General features: G+C 37.1%; 1 protein-coding gene across 4 annotated transcripts; it reads right to left on the bottom strand.

The window, feature by feature from the left end:
- Window positions 1–1,850: 1,850 nt before the first annotated feature.
- On the bottom strand, window positions 1,851–18,700 carry LOC115220958 (tektin-4-like). Of its 4 annotated transcripts, none has more exons than XR_005002695.1 (8): window positions 18,302–18,700; window positions 14,891–15,212; window positions 12,816–12,886; window positions 10,885–11,028; window positions 6,733–6,955; window positions 5,129–5,283; window positions 2,126–2,407; window positions 1,851–2,069 (listed from the first exon to the last, which is right to left on the bottom strand). XR_005002695.1 is itself a non-coding variant. In XM_029791167.2 (7 exons), exons 1-7 carry the CDS (start codon window positions 18,571–18,573, stop codon window positions 2,191–2,193), a joined length of 1,404 nt encoding a protein of 467 aa, XP_029647027.1. In that variant the 5' UTR covers window positions 18,574–18,700; the 3' UTR covers window positions 1,851–2,190. The 4 variants fall into 4 exon arrangements, 1 of the variants encoding a protein (XP_029647027.1); XR_005002697.1 differs by having other exon boundaries at window positions 1,851–2,059; XR_005002696.1 differs by having other exon boundaries at window positions 1,851–2,053.
- Between the last annotated feature and the right edge of the window lie 3,504 nt (window positions 18,701–22,204).

Raw genomic sequence — 22,204 nt, 5'->3', positions numbered from 1 at the left:
CGGGTCTTTGCAGTCGCAGCATATCTCCAGAGATCTCGGTCCTTCGCCATTGCCTCAGTGAGGCCCAACGCTCTGAGGTCATGCTTGACTACCTCGTCCCATGTCTTCCTGGGTCTACCTCTTCCCCTGATTCCTTCAACTATTTGGGAGCGGCACTTCTTCACACATCTCTCCTCATCCATCCGCAGTACATGACACACAGACATGCATGTACACACACACACACACACACACATGTTCACATTGTATTATTCAGCATCCCATTCCTACCAACAGATGTGCTCTTTTGATTTAGAAGACTTTGGTTGTCAGTACATTTCAGCTTTATTGTGTCACTTAATAAATACCAACAACAAACATTTACCAATTGTTGGGCTTCATGAATCCTGCTTTAATCATGACTAATTTTATGTGGCACATTCAAGAGTTTAAAATATCCTGTAATTTCATTAGGTCCTTGCTTGTAACATCAAAAGCATTGTGCATCCTTAGATGCTTACTTAAGTGTTCAGAATTCCCAAGGCTTTATCAGATACATTTCTAAGCTGGGGCTCATCGCAATTCTTAATATCATTTCTTTATCATTGCATGTATTGCAGTTCCAATTTGGATAAGCATAGGGTATCTTGTATTGTTCCTAATCAATTTTGAAAGAACTTCATAACTTTCATATCCAGGTCAAACATGTGTGTGTGTGGTTATATGGTTTCAAAATGCTGCTAAGCATTTTGTCTGGCATGCTAACGATTCTGCCAGCTCGTCACCTTACACACACACACACACAGATTAATAGTAATAATCCTCTGAAATTCAGGGGAGGGTACTAGTTGATTATATCAACCCCAGGGCTCCACTGGTACTTAATTTATTGACCCTGAAAGGATGAAAGCTAAAGTTGATCATGGAGAAATTTTAACTCAGAATGTAGCGATGGGCGAAATACCGCTAACCATTTCATCCAGCATGCTAATGGTTCTGCCATCTTGCCACCTTACACAATAATAATAATAATAATTAATAATAATAATAATAAAACTGAGCAAAAGATCTGGAAATAGAAATTAGCAAAATGTGGAACCTGAAGACTAAAACAATACTTATTGTCGTAGGTGCCCTAGGAATGATAGCAAAAGGGGCTGATTGCTACCTAGCTCAGATACTAGGAAACCCCAAAATGGCAGAAATTCAAAAGATAGTGCTCATGGGAACTGCCCATATTCTACGTAAAATACTGTCTATGTAATCTCAAATTTTAAAACAAACACAATTTTCTTATGGTTTATTAGACATTCTCTAGAACAACACTATGTACAAAACCAAATATATGGCACCCTAGGCATAACACCAACATGAACTTCCAACTTGTTGCCTCTTGAGGTCTCTGGGTGAGACTTGGAGCCAACTTGTACAAATGTAAAGCAAAAGTCAAACATAAAAATAATAATAATAATAATAATAATGATAATAATAATAATAATCATCCAACATACATAATTCAAGCAGGCATAATATTTTTCTTTTTAGTAGCAGCAACAGAACATGATTTTTATTATAATAATTTCTGTTATATATAATTATATGACAATAAAAGTATTTATACATATAATTTATAGAAATATTTTAATCGAAAATTTTGAAGTTAGTTAATTTATTTAATTAACTGTAATAGGGTTGCTGCTTTGATATCAAAATTTCCTAAAATAAAAGTAAAGTGAAAATTAACCCTTGGTTAGATGACAACTAATTCATTTGGTGATTTGACAAGCATGGCAGCCACAGTACCACCAAGCGATTGCAATATTCATATTCAAAATAAGCGTTCCATTGTTTATATGTTACGTCTATTTTTGATAATGTATAGCAATTAATATCGGTTGTGTTGTATCCTCATAAAAACCCCTTCTTTGCTTGTTTTTTATAGTATATGTGTGTGTGTGTGTGTGTAAAGAGAGAGAGAGAGAAAAGATGTGAAATTGTGTGTGTTTACATGTTGAATTCTGAGTATTATGAAGCATATAGAAATATGTGTTGATATATGCACCTGTGTGTGTGTGTGTGTGTGTGTGTGTGTGTGTGTGTGTGTGTATGTGTGTGTGTGTATGTGTGTGTATGTGTGTGTGTGTATGTGTGTGTGTGTGTGTGTGTGTACCGGGCAACCCATTGACAAATCACACAAGAGTGCTGAACTAGTTATTGATAACCCTGTAAACGCAGCACTGTAGGGTAGCGTTCTCGCATTGGAAGGCATTTCTGCCTGTCGATAAAAATGGAATTTATCTTGTTTGAAATTTCTTTCTCTAAACACATCCTTGTGTCTTGCAGGTTCTTGAGAGAATTCTGAGCTTCCATCAGTTTCTTTTTCAGGGTTGTAATGGAAGTGTTAATTTCATCAACTTCTTGGATTAATCTAGATATAAAAAAAGAGAGAGAGAGAAAAAATTAGAAAAATTCTGAATTTATACTATTATCATTATCATCATCATCATCGTCATTGTTATGTCTTCGGCGGTTTGAGTTCCTCATCACCAATAATGTTGGGGTGTGCACAAGGGTTGAGGAATAGTATTATCCAAATAAATATTTGGACATGGTTATCTAGCAGTAACTATTTGACTATGAGTACATAAAGTACACAAGCGGCCCTCAAAAAACTTTCTGTGATTAAAGTGGCTTGCAATGTAATTTGAGTTGGCCAGGTCTGGTTTAGTCAAACAAATCAACCGCAGTACTCATCATTTTAAAGCCTGGTACCTATTCTATCAGTCTCTTTTGTTGAACTGCTATGTTATAGGGATGTAAGCAAACCAACACCAGTTGCCAAGTGGTGGTCGCAGACAAATACAATCACAAAAAAAGCACAGACAATGAACTTCTACAGCTGGTGACTGTAGTGGGTGTACCCCGTCTGACCTGTTTACTTCAGAATTCGTTGAAGATAGTTATGCCTTAGATGTATTATGACCCAGCCTTGACATCTGCAGACTGAATAGCAAAATAAGTCCAACATCACCATGCACATCTCCTTCCCCATATAACTACCATTCCTTCCTCTCTTTCTATCGTCATCTCCACTTCCTCCCCACCAAATACACACAGAAAATACCCACATAACTCAGCCAAAAGGAATAAACATTTCTCTAGTAAACATCCATTAATGTTGTATCACCTGAAGAAATGAGTCCATGAAGATGACCAACCTGATGTCCAAGGATGCTATGGACTACACTGTAATCATGCCAGGAATATGGACCGTGATCTTAAGAGACATGAACTTAAGAGATTTGTGGAAACATGAATAGCAATGCATTAAATGTTTATAAATTCCAACCAAAGATTATTGTTATTATTGCTATATGTATGTGTGTGTGTGTATATCAGCCGAAATTGCATGGATGATCCGGTTCTTGACTGTAGATTGAAGGCTTCGAATGTCCCATCCGTGTTTTTTGTGTCGTCATCAAAATGTTTTGCGTTCTTATCCCAGTTTGTAATATTTATACATATATATATTCTTTTTCTTTTCTTTTTGCTTGTTTCAGTCATTGGACTGCAGCCATGCTGGAGCGCCACCTTTAGCCGAACAAATCGACCCCAGGACTTATTCTTTGTAAGCCTAGTACTTATTATATCGGTCTCTTTTGCTGAACCACTAAGTTATGGGGACGTAAACACACCAGCATCAGTTGTCAAGCGATGGTGGGGGGACAAACAGACACAAACACATACACACACACACACACCACACACACACACACACACATATATATATATATATATATATATATATTATATATATATATATATATTATATATATATATACAATGGGCTTCTTTCAGTTTCCGTTTACCAAATCCACTCACAAGGCTTTGGTTGACCCAAGGCTATAGTAGAAGACACTTGCCCAAGGTGCCACACAGTGGGACTGAACCCAGAACCATGTGATTGGTAAACAAACTACTTACCACACAGCCACTCCTGCATTTTATACATATATATATATATATATATATATATATACATACGTATATATATATATATATATATATAAAGGGGACAAGAACGCAAAACATCCAGCGAGATGACACAACAAAGGGACAAGGAAAAACACGGACATCCGGAGTTTTGTTTTGTCAGTCAAGTTAGACTTCTTTCTGTTTCTGTCTACCAAAATATACAAAGCTTTGGTCAGCTCAGGACAACAGTACAAGACACTTCCCCAAGTGAGACTGAACCCATGACTACAATGTTGGGAAGCAAGCTTCCTAATGGTACAACCACAGCTGTGTCTATCTTGCATGTGATGTGCAACGTACCAAATGAAGTACATCATTCGAAAAGTGTGAGCAATATTTTAGAGAAGTGAATGTGCTTTTTTTCTTTTTCTTTCTTTCTTTTTTGTTGTTGTTATACTCCTTACTCTTTTACTCTTTTACTTGTTTCAGTCATTTGACTGCGGCCATGCTGGAGCACCGCCTTTAATCGAGCAACTCGACCCCGGGACTTATTCTTTTGTAAGCCCAGTACTTAGCTGAACTGCTAAGTAACGGGGACATAAACACACCAGCATCGGTTGTCAAGCAATGCTAGGGGGACAAACACAGACTCATATATATGACGGGCTTCTTTCAGTTTCCGTCTACCAAATCCACTCACAAGCCTTTGGTCGGCCCGAGCCTATAGTAGAAGACATTTGCCCAAGGTGCCACGCAGTGGGACTGAACCCGGAACCATGTGGTTGGTAAACAAGCTACCTACCACACAGCCACTCCTGTGCCTATGGATTTAAAATTTTATTTTTCATTGTAAAGTGTAAATATAACTATAAAGAACTTTGATACAGTAGCAGATTCGAAACTGAACTGACAAATTGCCAAGGAAAAGCCACAGTTTAGTAATAGCCAGTCACGTAATCAGTTAACTAACCAATCAGTTACGTAATCAGTTAACTAACCAATCAGCATCAAAACATCACATGATGCAACTTTCTATCTAGAACCTTCTAGGATGCACTCATTGCTTGAGAATACAAACACTTTAAAAAACAAGGTATTTGAATATAGATTTAGAAATATTTGAGAAACATCAAATACCTTGGGACAGAAGTAATTTAACTTTTAACAAACATACCCAATTTGGATGCCATCTCTACACAGCTCAACTCCTGGACGGCGAGACCTTGCATCAAGGCGGGTTTGAGCAACTTTTAGAGGATCTTCCTTGTCTCTGATAGCCTTCAGCAGACCTTCAATATTTTTCTCTTCATCAGAAATTTCTTGACATACCTGGAAAAAAAAAAAATCAACACCATTTTTCTAGTTTAGTTAAAAATTTAAGAAGATCGCATGTCTCTTTTACTCTTTTACTTGTTTCAGTCATTTGACTGCGGCCATGCTGGAGCACCGCCTTTAGTCGAGCAAATCAACCCCAGGACTTATTCTTTGTAAGCCTAGTATTTATTCTATCGGTCTCTTTTGCCGAACCACTAAGTTGAAGACAATAACTACACCAACACTTGAGTTACCAAATATTTTATTAACTTGCATCATTATAATACAGTTCTATATTTAAGAGATTAAGAATTATGTACATTATTTACATTTGATGGATATTTGTCCTCATCTTGTTTGTTGTTCACACAACATTTCAGCTGTTATACCCTCCAGCCTTCATCAGGTGTCTTGGGGAAATTTCGAACCTGGGTTCTCATTCCTAAGGTATTTTTTGATGTTGTTGTTGTTGTTGTCATTATTATTATCATTATTATCATTATTATTATTATTATTATTATTCAGGTCACTGTCTGGAATTGAACTTGGAATCTTAGGGTTTGTAGTGGTTAAGAGCATGGGCTACTAACCCCAAGATTCCGAGTTCGATTCCAGGCAGTGACCTGAATAATAATAATAATAATAATAATAATAATAATAACAATAACAATAACAACAACAACAACAACAACATCGAAAAATACCTTAGAAATGAAAACCTAGGTTCGAAATTTCCCCAAGACACTGAGGAAGGCTGGAGGGTATAACAGCCAAAACATTATGTTAACAACAAACAAGATGAAGACAAATATCTGTCAAATGTAAATAATCTGCATCATTATATTTACAAATGCACATTCAGTAAATTAATGGTTCAATGTTCAATGAATATAATGTTTAACTTACTAGGAAATCAATGTGTTACAGGACGCTAGAACTAAAGACTAGTGCTTGTTTTCTACTACAACATAAGCATGTTACTTAAAAGTGAAAATGGAGTAGAGAACAACTCATTGCAATAAGTGACATAGATTGGCCCTAAACGTCTTAGCAACTCTCTGGCCTGAGGTTGAATTAGCCAGAACAGATGAGAGAATATCATATAGGGGGGAAAAGAATCATGACTTATATAAACCTGAAGTAGCTTTGTTCAAAGTTGAATTTGCTTGCCTATTTATCACTGCTGACCTAAAACCTACAATCGTCCATAGACCTTTTGGTAGGAAGATTTCAGCTCGCCAATCAATCTGATTGGCTGAGCCACAATTGTGTGAGCTTAATGGCTTTTATACTAGCCATGGTTCAAAGCTGAGAAATATGAATGCAATGGTTCAAAACTCGGCTGGGGTCTTGCTATACTGGTAACAGAATTGTATTTTTAACATTATTATGCAGTCAAAATCTCTTTGGAAATAAGAGCCACTTAATGGACTTTCCACTGAGAGAGGTAAAATGAATAAATACCTTCTTCAAATGGCTTTCATGTCTAAATTTGGCATCATCAAGTTCTTGCAGACGTTTCTGGAAAGCAGACTGTACGATATTATTCTGCTCAAACAGGTCTCTGGAAGTATCCTCCAAGATGTTCTTTGCACATTCTCGCAACTGAATGGATGACTTTCGCTCATTTTCAGCCAGAATTATGTTGTCATGGGTGAACTGTGCCCAAGATTCAGGAGTTGATTGTCTTCAATGAAATAAAAATGTATATATTTATATGTATACATACATATATACAAAATTATATAATAGAGAGATTGGGTCATCCCATAAATAATGCAGTTTTTTCAATGCATGAACTAAAAGTTGGAGGGGAACAGAATAAACTACCTGCATCAACATGCTACAAAGGCAGGTAGTAATTTCACCTTGTCCTTATTCTTAATGCAAATTTTGAAAAATGCAGTTCAATTTTAACAGTTATTTTTTCAAAGCTTTAATGGAAGTGACAAAGGAGCATATTCGGCATATTTTGCTTTATGAGTTTAAAAAAGGCAACAATGCAACGGAAAGTGCAAGGAATATTAATGCAGTATATGGGGATCAGACAATAAGCATAAGCCAGTATCAACGGTGGTTCCAGAAATTCTGAGCTAGAAATTACACTCTAGAAGATGAGCTTCATCCTGGAAGATATGTAGAGTTCAACGAGGACGTCCTGCAAACCCTGGTGGAACAAAATCCCATTGTAACTGTTGAGGAACTAGCAGAGAAGCTTGAATTTGGTCATTCAACTAGCCATTGACACCCATGTGCCATTGGAAAAGTCAGTGAATTAGGTCACTGGTTTCCTCACAAATTTTCTGAGTTTAATCATGTGCAGAGAGTAAATATGTGCTCTTCTTTGCTGTCACATCTCGAACAAACCATTTTTGGACCAAATAGTGACTGGTAACAAGAAATGGGTTCTCTATAAAAATGTCAAGTGCCAATGACAACGGGTTGGGAAAGGAGAAACACTGGCACCACAGGCTAAAGAAGGTCTTCATCCATGTAAGTTGTTATCTGTTTGGTGGGATATGAAAGGTTTAGTCCACTTTGAACTTTTACATCCAAGCCAAATGATAACAAAGGAGATCTACTGTGAGCAGCTTGAGTGGCTTAAGTCAGCGCTAGAAGAAAAACAACCATCTTTGGTTTCAAGATGAAAGCTGTTCTTCCATCAGGATAATGCTCAGCCACATACAGATATTGCCCCATCTGATCATCATTTATCTCACTGTCTTCGAAATCATTTGGACAAAAAAAAATATGAATTCTGTTGATGAGGTCATAACAGTATTCAAGGAGTATTTTTCATCATGGACAAGGGAATTTTGGAAGAGGGGGCCTTGCAAGTCTACCAGATAGACGGAAGAGCATTGTAGAAAATGACAGAGAGTATATTTTAGAATAAAAAAGAAATTTGTTCATCTTAATTTTGAAAAATAAAAGACGTATACAAAACCAAAATATTTATGGGATGATCCAATACAAACATCATATTTATGTATTTCTCCATAGACTGGAAAAAATGGCGAACAACTTTAATTGCATTGAGATTGTTAGTGGGGGTCAGAAGTGTTTACTTCACTTGAAGAATCCCAAAGGAACTATTAATCAATCTGTTTAAATACCCATAAAATCTTGTGACTCCTGAAAACTGAGGCTGCTAATTTGCATACTATAAGTGTTTAACACTTTATATAATATCAGGGACCTGTCAACAGGGAACCCAGTCCACACAGTATCAAGTTATGATATAGTGTGTGTGTGGTGACCACTTTCTTCTGTCATACTTATAACTGTGCTTAAATTTTAACCACTTGTCCTTAAATGTCCTTTCTCACTGATGTTTACATGTTCTGAGTAGCTGACTTCCATATTACTGTAATGTTTCTTGTCCTACATAAAAAAAATATATAATGTTTGTCTGTCTCTTTTGCTTATCAGAAATACTGCAGCTATCTATAGCATTTGGACTGCAAAAAAACAATAATAATCTTCAAATTTTGATGTAATGTTGTGGATATAAATTCAAGGAAGGTTACATTCCCTGTCAATATTGGCACTGTTCTAAGGTGGTGAACTTGCAGAATCATTAGCATGCCCAATGAAATGCTTAATGGCATTTTATCCAAGTTCAAATTCTGCTAGGATCAACTTCACCTTTCATTCTTTCGGGGTCAATGCTTAATGGCATTTTATCCAACTTTATGTTCTGAGTTCAAATTCTGCTGGGATCAACTTCACCTTTCATTCTTTCGGGGTCAATAAAATAAGTACAAGTTGAGCATTGGGGTCAATGTAGTCAACTTATCCCTCCCCTGAAATTGCTGGCTTTGTGCCAAAATTTGGAATCAATATTGGTATTGTTCTAAATTTTAGTTAACCCTTAACATACTGTTGGAAATATTCTACATCAGCAACTCAATCCTGCAGTGATTTTGCTACAGAAAAGAAATGAATGATACTTTAAACAGTGCCTTACTTTCTTCAGAATGAATTGTAAACGAAGTTAGTACAATTGTTGTGAAATCATTTATTTCAGGACTGGCTGGCTGGCCAATACAGTTCCATACAGTCCTGTGTCATACAGGAAGTTAAAAATTAAATACACTTCCTCCAGCAGAAGTAACCAGCAGTGCTTAGATATTGCATAAACCTAACTTGAGACAGAATGATATGATTTGAAAGAGAATTATCTAATATGTCTTGCTAACACAGAGAGGCCTTGAGTTGTTTGTTAATACATACATATAAACCAACAAACAGTAGGATTGCTATTTATGAGGGAAATTTGGCTGCTATTGCTCAGATTTTGAGATACTACAGAAATATGCATTCTTTGACTGAAATAGTAATGCATGATTTAAGGAAGAATTGGCTGTTATTTTTATCAAGTACACCAACAATATATTTGGCTCTTTCATTTGCTTACGCTTGCATACATGCATAAGCTAGTTGGCTAAGATGCAAAGGGGATTTGGATGCTAAGGCTATCATGTAGTGGCTCCAACAATATTGAGTACACTGTGTAACTACCTTACATTTAAACTGGCATTCCATTGGTTATAATGTCGAGGGTTCTAGTTGAACCAATCAACGGAGCAGCCTGCTTGTGAAATTAACATGGAAGTGGCTGAGCACTCCACAGACACGTGCTCCCTTAGTGTAGTTCTCAGGGAGATTGAAGCATGACACAGAATATGACAAGGCTGGCCTTAGAATTACAGGTATAACTCGTTTTTGCCAGCTGAGTGGACTGGAGAAATGTGAAATAAAGTGTCTTGCTGAAGGACTATGATCATGAGCCAAAAGCCTAACCAACTAAGCGACACACCGTCACAACTACCTTACTATATATATATCATCATCATCGTTTAACGTCTGTTCTCCATGCTAGCATGGGTTGGACAGTTCGACCGGGGATCTGGGAAGCCAGAAAGCTGCATCAGGCTCCAGTCTGATCTGGCAGTGTTTCTACAGCTGGATGCCCTTCCTAACACCAACCACTCCATGAGTGTAGTGGGTGCTTTTTACGTGCCACCTGCACAGGTGCCAGGTGATGCTGGCAATGGCCACTATCAGATTGGTGCATTTTTCATGCCACCGGCACGGAAGCCAGCCAAGGCGGCGCTGGCATCGGCCACGATTCAGATGGTGCTTTTTACGTGCCACTGGCACGGAAGCCAGTCAAGGCGGCAAGAAAATGGAGGAACAAATTCATTTCGATCATCAATTTACGGATATTACAATTTCACATTGTTTATTAATTATACAAATAGGAACATGAAAATCGAACAAAACAATATACATCAATATGCAAATTAATAATAAAATAAAAATAATACAAATAAACTGCTCCTTATAGCTGTTTCAGCCTATGGTCAAGAGACAATCCAACTTAAATTGCTTATAGATGCCATTGTAATATAATCCTAGGCATTAAAGATTATATTTGTCTGTTTAAATAACCAAAGGCCTCGTCAGAGGATATACATAACTATAAAATTATAATAATAATATTGATATATGAAAAAAACATGCTACCCATACTATCCAATAAAAACAAAAAAATAAATAATAAGACATCAGATACCCAATATTTACACCACTGTAAGACCAAATACTTACATTTCCTGGAAATTAGCTGAACCAGGAAAGAACTGCTTGTTGGTGTGGTGGTTCCTCAGTATTGCACATCGACTGTCAATCTGTAGTGCCTCCTTTTTATCACTCCAATCCATCTCCATCTTTTGCTTTGTAAGACGGTTATTCCTGGTAATGATGTCATCAATGATGTCATTAATTAAAATCATTTACAGAGGACATGTGAAACTGTGAAGTATATTGTGCAATAAATTTCCTGAAGTTAGCATAGTTTGAATATTCCAGATATGCATGCATGCATGCATGCATGCATGCATGTATGTATGTATGTATGTATGTATGTATGTATGTATGTGTGTGTGTGTGTGTGTGTGTGTGTGTGTGTGTGTGTGTGTGTGTGTGTTGTGTGTGTGTGTATGTATGTATGTATGTATGTATGTATGTATGTATGTGTGCATGCATGTATATATGTCATCATTGTTTAACATCTGACTTCCATGCATGCACAGGTAGGACAGTTGACAGGAGCTGACCAGGTAGAAGACTACATCAGGCTACTGTGTGTGTTTTGGCAGGGTTTTTAAGGCTAGATGCCCTTCCTAACTCCAACCATTCTGCAGAGTAAATATACATACATACATACGTACCCACATCTCTCTCTCTCTCTCTCTCTCTCTCTATATATATATATATATATATATATATATATATAATATATATATATATATATATATATATGATGATTGCTTCATCTTGACAGATGATAGCCATCCCATCAACATACACATCACACCCCAACACACAGTACAATCACTCCATTGATGTGCCCTTAGATGACTTTTAAGACCAGCTACTGAGTGACAGGGTTTAAAACACAAGTTTCTTCTATATCTTTGCCCTTTGGAATCTGATTCTGAAGGAATATTTTTGTGACCTAGCATATGTATCTGAAGTCCAGATATTTGTTAAGATATATCGTATTTTACAAGATTATTTAACTATATTTATTAATTTATCTAATTAATTATATTATTGTTTTTATCTTTAACCTGAAGAGTGGCTATATTTATACTGAAGTGATTTTACTACTACTATTATTATTACTATTATCATTTCTTAAATATAACCACGAAACACGTCGTTATTCTACCTAATATATACGTTTTATTTATTATTTTGCACATTGCTTAATCATTGTTATATGTTTTATCTTGTATTTAATCTTTCTATAATATGTAATTTTTCTAAATGGTGTAATTTAATTTTTCATTATTGAATTGATAAAAGGTGTTTTTTTTCTAATTTATATATATATATATATAAATATATTATATTTTGTGAAATTTGATTTAGTATTTCTAAATTGAATTTTTCCCTGTAAGTTTGGAATAATATTCCCACATATTATTATTATTATTATAATATATATGTGTGTGTGTGTGTATACACATACACACATTAATAAATGCATATGTACAGACATAAGTATGTATTTACATTCATACATACATACAATCTCTTACAGATATTTACACATATTTGTACCTTGTCCCTCACAAGAAAAGTAGAATTGTAACCTATTATATCTTTAAAAAAAAGACAAGCCAACAGGATACGTGCAATGTATATTGAAACAGAGATGCACACATTCCTACACACACATATCACGGTACTCACACAAACATACACACAGAGAAGCACACACACAGAAGCACACACACTTACACATACACACAGAGGCACAGACACACATTTAAGTGCACACATACAATTTCATATAGGTGCAAACACACATATAAATGCAATACATATGCTTACAAACACATGTCGATACAAACTCACACACACTTACAAGAGGACATCCAAATGCATACAAGTGCACACTCTCGCACATATACACATGCATATACACACTCTTTCACACATTCATGCATTGTATGTAAATAGGTACTTACTCGAGTTGTTCGTCAGTTTTTGCGATTGTCTTCTTCAGAAGTTCCTGTACATTGTTAATTAACTTGACTTCCTGTAACCATTGAAGACAAAACCTTTAGTAAGTCACACAAAATAACTTACTTCGAAAAACCCACCAAGCCACACATCATCCATTAATCCTAAGGGTCATCTTTTGAATTCAGAAATAGTTGACCCTTTAGCATTCAGATTAGTTTGACAACTGTAATGCTTATTTATCCATATTTATCCACTCTCGGAGTGGTTGGCGTTAGGAAGGGCATCCAGCTGTAGAAACACTGCCAGATCTGACTGGCCTGGTGCAGCCTTCGGGCTTCCCAGACCCCAGTTGAACCGTCCAACCCATGCTAGCATGGAAGGCGGACGTTAAACGATGATGATGATGATGATTGTCACTTTTATGGTATGCACTGCTCTCTCACTCATCATCGTCGTCGTCGTCAGCGTCGCTGCCGCCGCAACCACCGCCACCACCACCATCATCGTCATCGTCATCAACAACAACAACAACAGCAACAACAACAACAGCAACAACAACAACAACAACTACTACTACTACTGGAGCACTAGGTTTTGTTAGTAAATGCTTAAAGGAGAATCTGGATAAACTGGGGTTTTCAGAAAGGGAAACTGACTGGGTGATTTGTACATTACAAGTCCAATCTGTGAATGGAACAGTAAAAATATGCAAGACTTTGTAAATTTGTCTGTGTTAACTACACCTCAGAGATGGAGCCTTATATATTTGTTGGAAACCAGATCCCTCTTCAGTGGAAGATTTATGATAATTAAAAAAATAGAAGAGACACACATATATACATAAATACATACATGCATACATACATAGATAAAAGCTAAAGATCAGTGAAAATGAAAATATCTACACTGAACTAATGAGGAATCTACAGCTATTCTATCCAGATTACAAGTTCAGGTTTATACCTGTAATTATTGGGGCATTGGGATATGTAACACACTGCCTCAATACCAATCTTGCGAAATTAGGCTTCTCAAAACCAGAAAGGAGAAAGCTGATCCAAAAGCTACAGATCCAATCCATCTCTGGAACTTTAACAGTCTGTAAAGCTGTCCAGCAGTTTATCATTTAAGTATATATGAGCATGTCTACATGTACAACTATATGCATGAGAATACACACACAAAACAAAATATACAAGTTTGTACATATACATACATACATACAAACAAACAAAAATACCCTGCTGTTGATGTTGAAATTCCAACGCAGGAACTTTGGATCTAGGTTAGAAACTGGCTCTTTATCGGCAAAAAATCTTGAAATAAAACTGAACACACACACACACACACACACACACACACACTCTCTCTCTCTCTCTCTCTCACTCACTCACTCACTCACACACACACACACACACACACTATTTTTACTGCATTTTAAACTAAATACATGGCACTGGTGATCAAATCGGAGCAATGACAATGAATTTCATACCGTGAACTCCCAGGGAGTATTGGTAAGGAGGTTCAATTTCTGAAGGGCTGCCACTGACCCCACTATTCAGGAGCTAGCCTGAATGCCACCCGAGGGATGGCTTCAAGGCTAGTAAAATAGAAATTGAAGGAGTAGTGGGGACGAACGGAAGTCTTTCCGAAGATATATAGAGTAGTCCTTAAGTTTTAGGCACTAAATCAAGTGACAAGACAAGTTATGAAAATACATAAATCGAAGCATTATTTTTCATAAATCATTTCGTCTTTGATTCCCCAAGCCTCTGTACATAAAGTAAACCATATGCAGTGAGTGTGTTTATTTAAAGAAATATTTCAAGTGATTTTAATTTCGTTATGGATTCAATTATAATAGTTAATTCATTTTCATTATAATTGAAGTAAAAGCACGACTTAACTGCATTATTTTAATATATATATATATATGCTACCCATAACACTGTAACCTCCATTGTTATATAAAAGTATTTGAGCAACCGTAACTTAATACACCAATGCACATTCTACCAAATAAAACAAATACAAAAAAAAACAAGTAAGCAAATAACAAAATCGTCTAAGTTACCTGAAGTAAAGCTTTTTCAACAATATCCTCAACAAGATCAATTCCTTGTCGACGCAGCCTGCAGTTCAGGTTATCTGATGCAATGTGCAGCGGTATCTCAACAGAACGCAGTGCATTCTCCAGTTGTCTCTTCATTGTCACTTGCAGATCTATCTCATCTTGCATGTCTTGGATAGCTCGTTCAAGTTCAAACTTCCAGAAACTAATGTCTTGTATTCTCTCTCCTAGCTTCTTGGTCATGTCATCCTGGGTTTTCTTGGTGATGGCCTCTGTGGTATTCATAGTATTTGAGGAGTCGTTGCGGATCACTTCAGAGTTGTGTCTGATTTAAGGAATGAAAAAAAAAAACTATGAAAGAAATTGATAGCTACTGCATATTCTTCAGTGAGTACTTAGTCTTGCAGAAGTAACTTTAGTAGGTTTATTTAGCAAAAAAAAAAAAATCATAGAATGTAATAATTCTAATACCAAAATGTATTCGCATACATATTACAAAGGCATGACCATGTCATTAAGATGTTTGCTCTGAAGTGACGTGGTTTGGGATTTGCAGCACTTAGGATAGTGTCTTCTATCTTAGACTATGGTTCTTCATTGCCACATCAGTGAAACTTTAGAGAAGTATGGAATTGAAGTGTAGCCAGGTTCTAAAGTTAGTGGGAGCGAGCAAGCACATACAAAAGGCACCATAATACATCAAACAATTTCAAAATCATTTCTCAATTGTTGTTGAAATGATGCCAATTTTTTTTTTAATATGCTCGAGAGGAACAGTGGTTTATCTTGCTTCCCTATTAGCTACGCCGGTGGTGTGGAAGCCTGAATGAAGGACTATTTCTGTTGTTGGATGGTAGACGAGATGTTCATGACTTGATCATAGGTCACAACTGACCAGGGTTAGCATGGGAACTAAACAACTGAGAAACAATAACAAAGTAGAAATGAAGGAGAAAAACCAATAAAGTGAAGGCAAATTTGTAGAACATTCCTCTTGGTTTCAGTGGGAAATAATTATTTTTACTAGTTTTTTTTTTTGTTTTTTTCTTTAATGTGCTCTCAATTAATTTGACATTGGAACATGCTGAAAAAGACTTTTTTCTCTCGGAAAACATAGTGGGGTAGTCCTTTGCGGCATGTTTGGAGACCAAATTAATTGATAGCACACGTAAAATCAATGAAAAAAAGGAATTATTTCCCACCAAACGCAAAAGAGGAGTTAGATCTGCGAAATTCCGATGAGCTTATCCACCCCTCTTATACCCTCTTTTTCTATAAAGCTAGTTGTTTCCGATTGGTTTGGAAGTCATATTCATTGATAACACACACACATAAATGGTCAGGGAAACTCCAGGGATGAGGAATCTAAGGTTTCCATCAGCCTCCTTCATTACCGAGAAGAAGTCCTTTGTGGCATGTTCGAAGGTCAGATTAATTGATAAGACACGGGAGAAAAGGGGGTAAATAATTAGTTCACCAAAATCGGGAAGGGTGTTCTTCTATAAATTTACCGAAGGGAATGAAGAAATTTCAGTAAAAATATTATTCTGGATTTCATGGTTGCATTGTGTTGCATAAACTTACATTTGATTTTGAGAAAAACTGGAGACAATCAAAGAAGATGCGACTTGTTCTAAAGAGTTTATAGCAAAAGAGTATTTCACTCCAATCAAATCTTTTTTCTTTCTTAGTCAGATGATAAGACAAATACACATGAATCTTTACATGGTCTCTGAGACTGGAGAGAGAGAGAGAGAGAGAGAGAGAGAGAGAGAGAGAGAGGAGAGAGAGAGAGAGGTATCACAAAACTTGGCCCAGATGCTTGCAACAGAATGAAGTTCGCTGAAGGACCAAGTAACAGTGTTGAATAAGGCGATGGATTAAGTTTACCATCCAAATAGTCCATGGCAGGATTTGAACGCAGAATGCCAAGCGCCAGACCAAATACCACAAGTACATCAGTTCAACATTCTTGCAGTTCGGAGAATCCACTGCCGTCGATTGGCATTTCTTTTAATGGATCTTGAAATGATGAAAAGTAAAGTTGCCCTCGGTGGGATTTGAACCTGGAGCGCAGAGTAGGAACAAATACAGCAAAGCATTTGAAAAGATGCTCTAACGACCATGCCAAGTCACCATGTCGTTGTCGTAATAGTACATGTTAATTAGTCTCTGTAGCATGAGTGATTCTATTGTGGCCGAGGAAAGATTGTAATTAATCACTATAAACTGATGGGATATTTTCGGTTTGAACGGCAGTTTTTTCTAGCGGTGTCATATGAAATTGTCACCCATAATCATGACCCTAGTATCGATCTATTGCATTTCAATCTCTTTTAGGGTTAGGGTTAGGGGTGGGGGGAAGGGTATCTTTTTTTCTTCACAAATGTAAATAAACCCAATCTGTTTCTTAAATGAGGGATATTCATATGGCACAGAATGTTTTTTTACCTCAATGGACGTCAGTGATTGGTTGAAATTGCAGAAATTGTAGAAAAAAAACTACAAATATCTTACAAACTATAGAATTTTCTCAATAAAGCCAAGAGAAAAAGATGTTTTATAAACACATTCTACCAGTATATGAAGTTTAAAAGTGTTTAGTTACGTGGAAATTATTTTTAAAAACTGCCGTTCAAACCGAAAAGATCCAACTGATGAAATATTCGTTAACCTCTGACACCGACCACCTCTTTTGTCACCTGGCAATGTTTCCGAAACATTGCCTCACCTTTAACTCCCTCCCCCCGTCTTCCTCATCTATTTCCAACGTTTATATCTTCTGTCTTTTACTTGGTTCTGTCATTTGACTGTGACCATGCTGGGGCAGCGTTTAAAGAATATTTGTAGTAGATTGGAAAAACCATTAAAACCGTTGATTAAGGTGCTGGCGTAGCAAAAAGCTTGCTTCCAAATCCCCATGGCCCCAGATTCAGTCTCACTGCATGGCACCTTGGGCAAGTGTCTTTTACTATAGCCTCGGACCGATCAAAGCCTTGTGAGTGGATTTGGTAGATGGGATCTGAAAGAAGCTCATCATATGCGTGCTGTGTGTGTGTGTCTTTGTGTTTGTCCCCTAGCGCTGCTTGCAACAGTGTTGGTATGTTTACGTCTCCGTAACATAGCGGTTCGGCAAAATAGACCGATAGATAATAAGTACTAGGCTTGAAAAAAAAGTCCTGGGTTGATTTGTTTTTCCTAAAATCCAGGGTTTTTATAACTGCTCGACTTGACTTTGAAGAATCGAAATTACATACAAATATTCTTTAAACGCTGCCCCAGCATGGTCACAGTCAAATGACAGAACCAAGTAAAAAACAGAAGATATAAACGTTGGAAATAGATGAGGAAGACGGGGGGAGGGAGTTAAAAGTGACAAAAGAGGTGGTCGATGTCAGAGGTTTTTAAGTTTACCTGTCAGAGGCAGATTGAAAATATTTGGCGTAGTTATTGTTATTCCACTCCATATCGTTATATTTGTTGCTTCGGTAACCTTGGGTCGAGATACCCATATCATTTCCAGTGTTAGTCATCAGCACTGAATCTTCGAATGTCTCTCTCTTGGTCCTACAGTCAAGTTCACCTTTTGGTCCACATTCCACCGGTGGGTGTATGATACTCGCTTCACCCACATCGCCCGCCGGTTGGCAAGTATTTAGGTTCGGGCCCACGACACACGCAGCCATTTTGAAGTTTTATCCTTTTCTGTTACGAATGTACTTATATGAAGTAAACGTAGAGAGGAGATGGGAGTTAAAAAGAGAGAAAGAAATGTATATAAAATAAAGAGAGGAGCAAAGTGAGAGAGCGATGTTTTCATCAGTAGTAGCGTCCTAACAACACGGGATGGTTGCTATGGGGCCAAGCGAGATAAATATAAATAAATAATAACGAAGGGAGGTAACCCTACTCGAACTCTTGAAAATTTAATTGAAATAGTCTGGCTATGTGACGAAGACTGGATTTGATAACTGCCCGCTTCCTCAGCCCTACTTCGTTAATTCCCTAAATCTGATGAATCGTCAAGTATAGCCAAGTGTAATTGTAGACACGAAACCAATACTCTCTCTTTACTCTTTTTTTTGTTTCAGTCATTTGACTGCGGCCATGCTGGAGCACCGCCTTTAGTTGAGCAAATCGACCCCAGGACTTATTCCTTGGAAGCCTAGTACTTATTCTGTCGGTCTGTTTTGCCAAACCGCTAAGTGACGGGGACGTATACACACCACCATCGGTTGTCAAGCGATGTTGAGGGGACAAACACAGACACACACATACATATATACGATGGATTCTTTCAGTTTCCGTCTACCAAATCCACTCACAAGGCTTTGGTCTGCCCGAGGCTGTAGTAGAAGACACTTGCCCAAGGTGCCACGCAGTGGGACTGAACCCGGAACCATGTGGTTGATAAGCAAGCAACTTAACACACAGCCACTCCTGCACCAATAGTAATTTCTAACCAGTTATATGCCATAACTAGGAAACGAGGAATATACTACTCGATTAAAGGTAATACAAGTCTATATTTAAGAGATGAGGAATTATGTACATTATTTACATTTGACGGATATTTGTCCTCATCTTGTTTGTTGTTAACACAACGTTTCGGTTGATATACCCTCCAGCCTTCATCAGGTGTTTTGGGGGAAATTTCGAACCTGGGTTCTCATTCCTTAGGTATTTTTCGATGTTATTATTATTCAGGTCACTGCCAGAAATCGAACTCGGAATCTTAGGGCTAGTAGCCGCGCTCTTAACCACTTCGCCATATGCCCGTAGGTTTTTTTTTTCTTCAGAGCTTCCTAGATGTCGACTACTTACATTAATTACTGCTTTTGAAAGGTGGGCGACGGACTTCAGTCTCCATTCTCTGAGCTTCGAGTTTCATAAACCTCTTAATCTGGCGAGTCTTCACCATCTCAGATTCTTTCATGTATGACTTTTCTAGATCTTGTTGGATTCTCTTTCTATCATCATCTCTGGTTATTTTCCTAATTAATGAAGATAACCTCTCTTTGATTTCGTTATTTAGTTGATGTCTTTTTCCAACGGTTGTAATGAATCCTCTCACGGACGAGGGCATGTCCTGTCCTTTCCTCTATTATTCTAGCTTTATATGAATCCACTGGTTTCGTGCTTGACTAATTCAAATCAATGAGAATATTACACTTGACAGAGAAAACTGAATGCTAAAGGGTTAATCAAATGAAATTCTACACATAATTACTGAAGCAATCTAGACACCAACTTCTTACCACCACATCCACAACGTAACTATTTGTGCAAGTATGAAGCAATGAGCATACATCTAAACGTGGACTGTGACGATTGGCAGAATCATTAGCACGCCGGGAGAAATGCTTAGCGGTATTTCGTCTGTTGTTACGTTGTGAGTTCAAATTCCGCCGAGGTCGACTTTGCCTTTCATCCTTTCAGGGTCGATAAATTAAGTACCAGTTACGCACTGGGGTCGATGTAATCGACTTAATACCCATGTCTGTCTTTGTTTGACCCCTCTATGTTTAGCCTCTTGTGGGTAATAAAGAAATAGATATCTGTACAGGAACATCTTATATATGTCCCTGATCATTCTACATATGGAGATGCTTTTGCTTGCCATGTTTAGTTTTCAATTTTGTTCCAATTGATTTCAAATTTGGTGTATAGCTGCAGCTTTGTATGCTAATTATGGAAATTAAATTCATTTTTGCCAGAAATTAATAGCTTCTTAAAGTTTGCAAATTTTAGGTAGTTATAGCTAATTGAAAGCCACAAACATATTGGTGCCTGTTTCCATAGATAATAATCTAAGCTGTTGTGTGCTCTGCTTACCCATCTGATATGTTGTGTTTTCCTGCTTTCACCTATCAGTTGTTGTCACTGTGGGGCCCACAATTCTATGGTTGAATTTTATCTCTGTGGGTTTCTGTGGCACAGGAGATATAAAAAATTGTAATTTGTTTGACAAACTCCTTGAGTGCATTGCAAGCTTTCCTTGTTTAATTTTCACAACAAAATATGTATTGTCTGTATGAACTGAACTGTTTTTTTTTTGTAATATAATGTTCAGTTTCAGTTTATTTTCCATTTTTTAAAATAATTTTTTGCATTTCATGTCTCTTCCAACATTTCACATAACTTTATTCAATAAAACTTATTAAAACTTCTATTTTGTCATCATGCTTCTGAATCTTGTTTTCTGACAGGTAAAAATGATCAAACTTTAAACCTCTGTAACATTTTACTAATCTTTTTAGAACAAATGAATAACAACACCAGATTCGACATTAAAAAATTACATCAATGTACCAAATTTGAAAATTTTCATCTAAATTAAAATTTTAAAAAGTGAAGCCAAACAGAAAAAAACTTGACTTTGTAAATCATCAGTTGATCTTAAAATTCACCTCAGAGCAATGGACGTGTTGACATTGAGCAGTTTGAGAAAAAAACTGAATAAGGCAGCTATCACCTTTCATGATAAAGTAATCACCATAAAGTTGCAAATTTATCCATTTCTGGCAATTGAGCAACTACAAAGCTACATTAGCAACTTATCATTTAACGCCCATTTTCCATGCTAGCATGGGTTGGACGATTCAACCAGGGTCTGGAAAGCCAGGAGGCTGCACTAGGCTCCAGTCTGATCTGGCAGTGTTTCTACAGCTGGATGCCCTTCCTAACGCCAACCACTCCACAAGTGTAGTGGGTGCTTTTTTATGTGTCAAAGGAGGCTGGCAATGGCCACAATCGGTTGGTGCATTTTATGTGCCACCGACATGGAAGCCAGCCAAGATGGCGCTGGCATCGGCCATGTTCGGATGGTGCCTTTTACGTGCCACCGGCATGGGTATCACAACTACAATTTCCATTTGATTTTTATTTTGATGTTGGTGTACTTGACTCAATAGGTCTCCTCAAGCACAGTCCCGTTTTGCTGGCATTAGTAATAGTATGACATATGCATATATATATGAGGAAATGACAATGGACCAGGAGATGTGGCAATTTGTTGTACTTGATAAGACATGTGAGGCTCGGTAAAATCGCTGTCATCCACATGTACAGGATTGTCCTTTCAAGTGTTGGAGCACTTAAAAAAGCATCCATGCTGCTGCTATGTAAATGTGTCTGTGATAGTGACATGTAAAAAGCAGTTAGCATTAAGAAGGGGCATCCAGCCACAGCAGACAGTTGGAGTCCAGACAACTCCATGTGAAACCACCCAATCCATGCCAACATGGAGAATGGACATAAAACAATGATGAATGAAATTTTGTTTTAAGGCTCAAATGCTGTAAATACAGAAAACAC

This window comes from Octopus sinensis, linkage group LG17 (genome assembly GCF_006345805.1).
Source record: "Octopus sinensis linkage group LG17, ASM634580v1, whole genome shotgun sequence".
Lineage (NCBI taxonomy): Eukaryota > Metazoa > Mollusca > Cephalopoda > Octopoda > Octopodidae > Octopus > Octopus sinensis.
This window is presented reverse-complemented; position numbering and strand designations above follow the sequence as displayed.